General features: G+C 40.0%; 1 protein-coding gene across 1 annotated transcript; it reads right to left on the minus strand.

The window, feature by feature from the left end:
• Window positions 1–7,218: 7,218 nt before the first annotated feature.
• On the minus strand, window positions 7,219–10,067 carry LOC119562442 (protein crossbronx-like). The gene is made up of 2 exons (XM_037875627.1): window positions 9,981–10,067; window positions 7,219–8,166 (listed from the first exon to the last, which is right to left on the minus strand). The coding sequence occupies exons 1-2, from the start codon at window positions 10,065–10,067 to the stop codon at window positions 7,291–7,293; spliced, it is 963 nt and encodes a 320-aa protein (XP_037731555.1). The 3' UTR covers window positions 7,219–7,290.
• Window positions 10,068–10,928: the final 861 nt, after the last annotated feature.

Genomic DNA, 10,928 nt, shown 5'->3' on the forward strand with positions numbered 1-10,928 from the left:
TTGGAGTTGCCGAATAAAAAAAAAAAATAAAATAAGGGAAAAAAGTGTCAGTGGAACTTCGCAGCTTAAGCGGACTCGCAGCGAGCTCAACACTTGATCAAAATGCCACAAAGCGATTTGCATATTTTAATTAAATTCGCGCTTTGCTCCCCGGCATAAAAAACGAAATTAAAAAGAACCTCTGCCAGAGAAAAGCGCAACACGGTCGCCAAAGTGAAACACAAGAGGGGGGCGGAGTTGTGCTGTCTTTGCTATTTTGAAAAATATGTAGAAAAAACCGAGCGCAACACATGTGACCACAAGCGTATTAAATTTTGTCCGCTCCCCCCAAAAAGCAAAGCGAAAAAATAAAAAATAAAAAATAAAAGCACAAATAACAGACACGGGCAGAACTTGGCCGGAATGGCTTAAAATAAAAGCATGGGTGCCGGCAAAGAGGGGTTGCCAGCCATGTGTGTGGCCAAAGGTAGCCAACTAACAGAGTCACAAAGTGACTGCCAGTGGGAAAGGTCAGCACAAAGCACTGAAAGAAAAAAGCTAATCCACAAAAAAAATGTATGAAATACATTTAAGTTGGTAACGACATTGGTTAGTTGGTCAGTTGAATGGCTTTATTCGTTAACCTCTTTGAATAAATATCCATTGAAATAGAGTTTTTACACATTTCTCGTCATTAAACAGAATGCTTTGAAATGATTTTTTTATTCAGGAAGCCCTTACAAAAGTGACTATAAATTAATTAAATACTTTTAATTTTCAACTTATAACACTTGCTTAACTTTCGATGTGTTTTTAAGTGCCATTAAAAATCTTCTGATACTATACATTGAATCATAACATTCATTTAAACAGATATACTATAGGTTACTTTATAAAATAAAACTTAAGCTTATGTGATATGGCATTTATAAAGAGAAAAAACCTTTTTACCAACGAAAGCTCCACAAATTTTAAGACCTGGGCTTTTTATTTACATGGTGTATTACGTATTACAGTAATACTTTTTATAAAGAATGTGTTGCATACAACAGTATTAGTTTTCAAATGGTCAAATTTGGTAGGAAATGACAACGACTTAATATTGATTATCATTCCTTAATTAAAAAAGGTCTGCGAAATATGATCTTTATTTATAAATATTAAAAACTCCCTCCCAATGGATAAGTTGCACCTTAAAATGGTACACTAATAGATGGATACTATCCCTTGTGGCCCATCTCACCCACTGGAAATCGCTTCTCGCTGTGCAAAGGCCGACAGCCATATCGCTGATATACATTGCTGCTGTTGCTGCTGATGTTACTTACCGCAACTTTGCCGTTTGCCGCTGCTGCAGCAGCAACATGGCCAAAGCGTAGTGCAGCATAAAGTGTTAAATTGGATTAATCCAGAAGATTTACGCTGCGGGTGATATCAACATGGTAACGTAGCAACAGCAGCAAAGGCAGGCGGCAACATGTTGGTGTCGTTGCTGTTGCAGTTGCTGTTGCTGCTGCTGCTGCATCAGCCGGCAGCAACACTTGAGCGGAGTCAGCAATTTTATTAAAACCGGACGCGTACTTCAACAACACCGGAAATGCAACAACATCAGCGGCGAAAAGTGTGTCAATGTGTGTTGCTGGTGGTGTTGTGTGTTGCTGCTGCTGCTGGACGTCAACGACCATGCAAATTTTAATACGAAATCGGGATTACTGAGGCGACCGCGGCCAACAACAATCGCGACCCAGCCCCGAGTTGTTCTTAGCTAGCTGCAATAGCAATAACAAGAGCTGCAACGGCAACACGGCGGTAATAATGCCTCGACAGCAGCAACATCGACCGGCAGAGAAGCATTTCTGCCAGCGCGTTGATTATCCCAATCAGCAACACTTTACCAGCGTAAATCTATTTAATTTGCCATTGGGCCCCCATGCAATCCAACCACAAATCAGCTGTTTCACCGTCGCTCTTGTTAAATGTAATTGAACCTGTTCTTAAAGTTTTGTTTTGTAATTTATTATTGGCGCATGAGAGTTGCGAGCCGAAAAGAAGAGAAAATAGCCCCAGTTGGGAGCTTATTGCCCATAGCTCGGCGATCATCATCAGCCGAGTGATACTGATGATGATGGTGATGATGATTGAGCGGCCAGGCATGCGAGGATCGCGCGCTCTTTTGCCAAGATCGTGCCTGACGCGTAATTGATTATTACGAGAGTACAACAGCAACACCACCAGCAACAGCAACAGCAACTGCAACAGCAACATCAGCAGCAACAGGAAAAATGCCAGTGTAATGATGTATTAGTTAAACTTGGCCAACCGGTTCGCATTTCGGCCATGAAAAACGGTTTAGAATTAGGAGCCGTGATTACATACTTCTGGTGCCCCATGCCACGGAACCAAGTGCGTTGAAATTGAAAAGAAGTGGCCATCATGTTGGTTACCTGCAGTTGTTTTAGCTGCTTATGTTGCTGGTTGGAATCTGGATTGAAGTGCAGGAATGTTTTGGAAAGAGTGGTTCTTTTGGGTTTTGGCTTTGTGGAATGATATAGGGAAATTAAAACTGCACAAATGAGTTGCATAACTAAAACGCATAATAAATCACAAAGTCCAGTTCCGTTTGTTTAAAATGGTAAAGGTTAAATGACCCAAATACAAACGCCATAAAATAGAAAGCAATTAAATTTATTTATAGTCTTTAGTTTAAGATAGAGAGAATTAAAATCTGCACAATTATAAAGCATTGTATAATGATTCAACCAGTTTTACTAACTAATCCTCAATTTACATACAAATAAAACTAATCGTCTTAACATGTTGTAAGATGATTAAATTATAAGCTTAGAATTCATCTGGGCTATTATTATTTATTTGTTGAAATGTTAGAACGGTTATTTTACAGTACACAACTAGCTGCATTCCGTTGTCTTGTCTCGAAAACAAGGGTTTTTCGTAGCATTTTCAATGCCAACACTCCAACAGCTGGGCAATATAAATTCGCATGGACCATTCGTATCTAATGGCACTGGCGAAATTGACAGCACAAAAAGCTATGCAGGGCTATGCCGACAACGGGGGCCATAATTCATAAACTACAGCACATACCAAATACCAAGGGTCTACTATAAGCGACTGAATGTGCCGCCGCCACACGAAAAACTCCAATTTTAATTGCTCGACATTAAACGATCGACGACGACAACAGCAGCGGACTCGAATCGGAACTTTGGCTTTCGATATGGCCCATAGTCGAGCAATACAGACCGCAGTAGAGCCATAAAATATGCACGTTTCGTTTGTTTGCCGTTGGTTTGCATATGTCCCCATCCTCAGTCCCCAGTACCCAGTCCTCCAACCCCATCCGCATCCCTATAGCCCATGTTCCAGAGACCCCAGCAATATGGTGCGCGGATCGAAACTGAGACTGAGACCAAAACCGCGCCGGAGCAGACAGCATTTAGCGTACGATTTGGCGGCGCGAAAAAGATAAACTCATAAATTATGGCATTGAATGTCACTTCAGCCACCGCCGATTCGCCAAACGCCGACAATAGCAACAACGACAAACTCAAGCCCGATTTTGCAGGCAGGACGCGGTTTGGGGCACCGGCGATAATGAAGCCCATTTTAAAGTCACTACCATTCAATGCGATTTGATTTACAATCCCATTTCGATTATAATCGATGATGATGTGTGTGCGCGCTTCGGCCGAGCCATGAACTTGCATATAAATACCAATCTGTGTCTTTGCCAGCCGCAGACTGAAGGATGGTGAGTCGGGAAGTCGGGGAGTCGGTATTTCGACCAGGGAGCCGGGGAATGCTAAGCAGAGCAGATCGGGGGTCGGCGGTCTCTAGCGGTTTTCCAAGGAAATCGAAAAGCTGCCGCAGATCCGAGCAGGAGTTCAATCTTGTCTGCCCGCAGGCCCAGGCAACAGGCGCTGCACAGTGGGTTTTATGGCTTAAACATAAGGTTTGAAGTAATCATATTAATGCATTTATGATTACTTTAAAATAAAATACCCATAATAATACAATTTATTGAGTTCTTACTTAGGAGTGTCCAATAATTATTTAAGAACAGAGCCGCAGATTTGACAGACCCCAATAAGTTGGGACTCTCGGCACTTTTCTACTACACAGAAAGAAATATTCAAGAACTATGTTCTTGAATTAAGAACATTCCTTCTTAAAAACCGTGTAATTATGTTTTGGGTTCAATGTTCTCAATATCAGAACAAGAGGGCAAGAAGAGAAAAGTTAAATTCAGTTTGTTTTACAACTACTGAAGTTTAGTTGTTGAGATTCAGCTTGATTCAAGCACATTGAAAATATTTTCAACTTTTTTAAGTTATATTTTTAAGAACATTTTCAACTCGGATGAGAACGTCAGAACTCTTTTTGTGTATCTTTTCTTTAAATATAAAGACATTGAATATATATATTTCATGAAGACAGAACGCTAACTGGATTATTTTACAAAGTTTAATTGTATTTTTTTGTATTTATTTTATCTAAAATTACAAAAGTTCTATTTAAAACCATCTCAGTGATATTATTCTGGGTTTCAGAGAGTTCATTTATGAACTAAATATAAATATAAAATGTTAATTTTTCTGTGTTTTCAAAAAAATTGTACAACATTTCATTTATCAGAAATCAGAACCACTGTGCAGTGACGTCTGGCAGTCTTGTCCGTCCGCCTTACCTGTTGGCGCAATTGAACTTGAATACGCTTCGGCAGCGGCGTTTTAGTTTAGTTAGCCCGCCAACTTGTCAGACAAACGAATGCGGAGCTAACGAACCCACAACCACCCGACGACACCCCCAACCCATCCCCATTCCCAATCCCAACCTCCTCCATACCATCTGCAGACCAGGCCGATCCGATGATCATTGTCGCATTCGCATCCGCCACGATGGTGGCAATTGTTTTGATGGCCGCTGATAACTGCAGCGGCGGGGGGCATGAAGATTCGATTCCACTCGATTCCACTGGGGACAGAGACCCCGAAAAACAAAAACCCGACAAAACGAAGTTCAATACAATGGGACCTTATATATTTTGTCACCAGTCTGGAAACAGTTCTTTATGGCCTTTTAATTGAAGCTGAGACCATTAACATTGGCCAGGCTGTTCCAGCCCACGCGATGGAGCTTAAATTTATTACAACTTAATTGTTAGCGTTAACGTTGTTGTGCGCTGTTGTATCTGCTGTTCAGCTTACGAATATGTCTTAATTTTTGGCGTAACGCCCACCCAATAAAGGCATCCAATGAGTGCTGGGCGGTTCCCCAAACCGGACGTGACTGAATTTGTGTATGGAACTATAGTGCTGGAGATGGTCTAGGTAATTAAGAGTTGGGTAGGATTCAAAGGCATAGATACAATATTTGTAAGTCAAGGCATATTTACTTCAAAATATTCGTACTGCCTGTATGATGTAGCTCACGTCCATATATTTTACCAATTACTACTAAAAACGAATTGGTTATATTTCGCATCACAAATCTGTAAAGGAGCTGATAAAATATATCTCTGGAGAGACTTAGCTAATTTCAGTTTGGATTGTTTTAGCAGTTTGTTACCTAATCTAGTTATCTGATTTTTAAAGTTTTTTTATTTTAGGGCTTTTATTTCTTACATGCTTATTTTATACTTATGTTATGCAAACAGATCCCTAATAGAACGTGATAAAATCAAATAGATTTTATGAGTACGCAATCTGTTATTCCATTTGTCGCATTTTAACGCCCACGAAATTTCCTTTTGGAGAAAGCGCTTGTCGCACATGTCTTACTCCCCCTAGATGGTAAAGTGGGATTTGGAGAGGATTTCTTCCCAGACAATTAGTTCAAATGCAGTGTGCGACTGCTATATAGTCGCCCACTTAGTAGGCCCGCTAGCGAAATGGCCTAAAATATGGCTGCCAACTAATGTCCATAATTTCATGAGCAATTTTGGGAGCCAACCGGAGGGAAGAGCAGGGGCTGAATGGAGGATCGGAGGTTCGGGGAAGGAAAACAGCTCGCATGGCCACGGACGATGTTGCTGGCAAAGTGCAGTGATAAATCAGATTGTCACTTTTGTATATTTGCGCCAACTGACGACCCCATCTCCCTTGAAACTGAGTTGCATGCATGCGAAAGCAGGCTTTTGATGCGTTCATGTACAGCAGGGAGCATAACAAAATAGTTTGGTTAAAATTCTCATTAATTTATTCAGTAAGTCCTTTGAAATAATCTATTAAAGAACAGTTACATGCCTATAATTTAATTAAAATATAAATATACCTTTAAAAATAAATAACATATTAATACTTCAAAAATAATTAACTTTAAATACTTTTTTGGTAGTCCTAAAAACTTTATTTTAAAACTAAATTACAAGTCCATGGTGTATCCCATTTAAAAAGTAGTGCTATTATTTCGAATATCACTGTATTGCATGCCAGCGACTGTCTTAAAGTGCATTCGCCAAAGGGAAGGGAGAAAAAAGCGGGAGAACAGGAATGCATTTCACTTTGCCAATGGGCCACGAGTCATAATTATTATTATTTTGATTATTGCACCTGAAAGATGACATTATTAACATCGCTAATGTGGCGAAACGGGGATGCGATATGTGTATGTACAATGAGTATACTTGAATTAGTGATTCACTGGGAGAAATTAAACTTAAATAAACTGAACATTTCCTTCTTGTGGTTAAAATAATTGTGAAATTTGATACAATAAGTGGCCACTTATTGAAATGGTTTCCTAGTGTCCTCATCCTGGATAGAATTTTTGTGCAACAAAGTCAAACAATGGAAAAACAGATAATTAAATGCATTAATTGACACAAGAACAATGCTGTCTAAAACATACACTTCAAAGCGTTAGTTAAATAATTAAATAAATGCTCCTTGTTTTGCACTTTTGTGTAGTCAAATGCAACTGTTTACAGACTTTCTATTTAGATTATGTCGTAAAAAGCGCATCCGGACTCACTTTAAGTAAGTGTTGACCAACACTACAAATCCTGTATATTTAAGAGGTTCAACACTACGTACTTCATATACTTTTTTTAAATATTTGATTTAATAATTAAAATTGTATTTTCACAGAGAAATACAACAACTTTCGATTGAAGTCCAGATAAAAAATGTCAAAAGTTAGCCAAGGAAGCTTTCCCTTGAATCATAACGGAAATTTTTTCTGGTTCTAATTCTAGACTACTAAATAAATTCTAGAAAATAATATTTTTTTATTTTATTAATATAAAAACAAATGTGTATGTAGTGTGTATGTAAATGCTCCTCCATCTTACTACTGACCGACCACAGCTTCTTCACGGATCTTCTCCTCCTCGTCCAGCTGCCTTGAGGAATCGATGTGTCCCAGATACTCCGATGGCTGCGAGCAGTCAATTGATGTGGCCTCCTTCCAGCAGGGACTCTTCAGCTGGTCCATAAACTTCAGATGCCGATCCGCACAATAGGGCTCCACAATGATATAGTGGGGATCATCCGTCTTTGGTCTGTCGTACATGCGAAGTCGCGAGGAAATGGCCTGTTCTTGGACACGTTTGATATACTCGGGTCGACTCTTGGCCAACATGTTCAGGGCCTCCATATTGTTGACCTCATCCAGGACGACGAGATCGCCCGCGGAGGATTGTCCGGTACAGATACTGCCCTCGGGATCGGCAAAGATGGCCTGGATGTACCGCAGTAAATGCCAGATGTGGTGTTGATCCTTGCGCCACTCCTTGAAAACAGGAGTGAGATCGAGGGTTTTGTTCTGCGGACAGATGTGCGGATGCAGAATGACCGTCGAGAAGACTACGGTGGGCAGGATGACATCATCCGGGAAATTTTCCGGCAGCAGAATGGAGAAGCGAAACACGCTGCCCGCATAGATTCCACTGTGCACGAAGATCACGCCGAACCAGTGCAATCCACAGGCATAACTAGGAATGGCATAGATGTTCTTCAGCTCGTCCTTCACCAGATTGTACTCGGCCAGGATCTGGTAGCCATCCTCGGGTTGGTTCCCGTTGAATACCACATGGTGATCGCACGGCTTGGCTATGGCACGAGATGGTGGCTCAAGCTCCACCAAAGATATAAGCCGTGAGAACTCAAAATTTGGAAGAGCTTGTGGAATCCTGCGGAGCGAGCGGTTGTGTAAGTGATAAAAGGCCTAGAAATGGAATGAAATACGAAATACTACATTTTTTGACAATAAAATCTTATATTATGGACATGGAGTCGCCATTTTCGATCTTTAATTTTATAGATATCTATTTAAACTATCTTAAAAAATATTATTACCTTAAAAAAGTATAGCATTTAAAAGGTTGCCTTACTTTTAAAAGTTGTGTCCAATTAAAAATTAAAATTATTAAAAGATTAAAAAGATTTGGATTGGGCATATTACAAATTTGAACTATCATTATTTTGATCACTTATATTATTATATTGATCACTAATTATACAATCCAGATATATTTTGTCTGGTTAAAAAAATTTGTGAACATATTTCCAATATGTATTTCCAATTTAAAAACATAATTAATTTGATCAAACTTTTAGCAATATGTATTTCTTAATTATATCAAAACTCAATGACAGTGTACTTTTTCCAAAATTATATGTATGAAAACTTACATTTATACCGCATGTCTACTTACTGCACAACAACATACAATCGGAAAACGGGAATTGTCCGCAGAGACCTCAAAAAACTATGTATGTCCAGTCACAACTACATAAGCCCCCATCGAGGAGGGGAGGCGGGAATTACCTGCAGATGGGACTGGAACTGGGGATCTGGAACTGGTACTCAGCGGCATATTCAATCATGTCAAGTGTAATAATTTTGCGAATAGCAGATACACGCAGAAACCGAGCCCGCAGCCTTGGGGAGTTGGGGACTTGGCGGCCTGGAGAACTGGAGAACCGGAGAACTGGGGATCTGGAGACGGGGCTTAGACCGCATCGCATGTGTGAGTGCGGATTTTTGATTTATTGTCGCCATGATGCTCTGATGTACGGTTCTTTCACGCACTGGCAACATAATGTGGCATTATAATGTCGCATGTTCTGGCCGTGTGAGCCGGTGTTTGGCTCTGCGTCCGTGTGATTTGTTATGAATTTATTATGTGACGGAAGTGGCTTTGGCATGGCTTTGCCAACTCGCAACTGGTCAAACAGGCCAAAATGTTTGCATGCCGGTGACGATGCCGATGGGCGCAGCTGCTAATTGGCGAAGCGTCGCTCACCTTTCCTAACCAAGAAACCGCTCTTGGCAGAAGAATAAAATAACTTTTGATATTTTTGGCACTTTAACACGATGCTTGTCTTAACCTGGAAGGGGGTTTTATATTTTTTGTATCAGGATGTCAAGAATACTTGGTAATACGATTTTCAGAAACTTAATTCTTCTTTGGTTGACTTAAAAATGCCATAACCATAAATCAAACTCTCAGATTAGTTAAATAAAATGACTGTTATATTATCATGAGGTATTTCTTTAATATGTAAGTTCATGGCAATCTTATGTGATTTTGTCAAGTAATTGGACGGTCTAACGTACCCATGACTTAATGAATACATATGAAAAATATACCCACCCAATATGAAATATTAAATATTAAGAAAACAATCAGAAAAAGAGTGTTACCAGTTTCGGTCTTCAAGTCACAACCCTTTCCTTCTTTTTCCTTTTATTTATTCTTCTTTGAAAAAACATATCCAAAACACTCACAACAAAGACGGACAGACAACGAGGCTTCCTTGATAAGTTCAGCCCAGAAAAGGGAATGAAACGAATGCATAAATGAAAAGATAAGGGAATTGCCAAAAATAATGAACGGAAATAAAATTTGGTGTTGCGGTGCTACAACTCATTAAAAATTATACTGCGATATGAGGCGATATGATACGTTATGATTTGCGACTCTGGAACCGCGAGACTTTCTTTATTTCTTTCGCCCCGAATGGAATACAACTTACCTGGTGGTTAACGTTAACGCCAGTTGTCAGGGGGCTCTGACATGGGTGCAACACCCAGGCGTGGAAGGGGATTCGTGGCCAACTCATTTTCACCTACAATAAGCCTGGGTGACACCCAGAAAAATATATGGTAAATGTTTATATATGTACTTTAAATTAAATATATTATATAAATATTAGAGATGCAATTAAGCTAAGTATGTGAGCTAATTTTAAATTTTCAAATTAGCAAGTATATGTTTAAATTAAAGAATGCGCAAGGTTAGCTATTTAAGAACTGAATGCATAAATTATAAAAATAACCTTTTTCTCGGGGTGCACATTACCCATGTCAGAGTGTTTTGCCCCAGGCAATTGCTAATATGTGCCCCGATTCCAGGGATTGCACCTGTGGGGGATAGGGATACCACTGCCTGTCACCTGGACCGACCTGTCGACCGACCAGCATTCAATTTCGGATTTCATTCCAGCTCGAACTCATATGCGGGCAGCAATTTCTCCGCCTTGCTGCCTGTCCTTCTTATCAGCTTTCTTCATTTATGCTGCATTGCCTTTCGGGATCGAAAAAAAAAACATTGGGACTGGACAGAACCCAGAACCCATCCCGATTTTGAGGTCCGGCATTTGTAATACGGTGGCATATAACACTTAAGTGCCTGTTGTTGTTTTATAAGATAAACTCTTGCGGGGCCCACATACGGCCACTTTGGTGGAGAAACGGCGGATAAGGCGATGCCAATTTCATTTACTGGCACTTTCATTAACCAACGCGAACAGCCCATACTCCATTCCAAATAAGTGAAAAAAGAAACTGCATCAAAGTCGAATAAAATAAACGAATTGGCGTGTTTTAAAGTTCTCGCTGAAAGTTGCGGGTTGGCCACAAATGTTTGCTCTTCCCGCAATGGAGGGAGGGAATTCTGGGAAATGTACTCAAATTAAATGGGT

This window comes from Drosophila subpulchrella, unplaced genomic scaffold (assembly GCF_014743375.2).
Source record: "Drosophila subpulchrella strain 33 F10 #4 breed RU33 unplaced genomic scaffold, RU_Dsub_v1.1 Primary Assembly Seq474, whole genome shotgun sequence".
In the NCBI taxonomy this organism is placed as follows: Eukaryota; Metazoa; Arthropoda; class Insecta; order Diptera; family Drosophilidae; genus Drosophila; species Drosophila subpulchrella.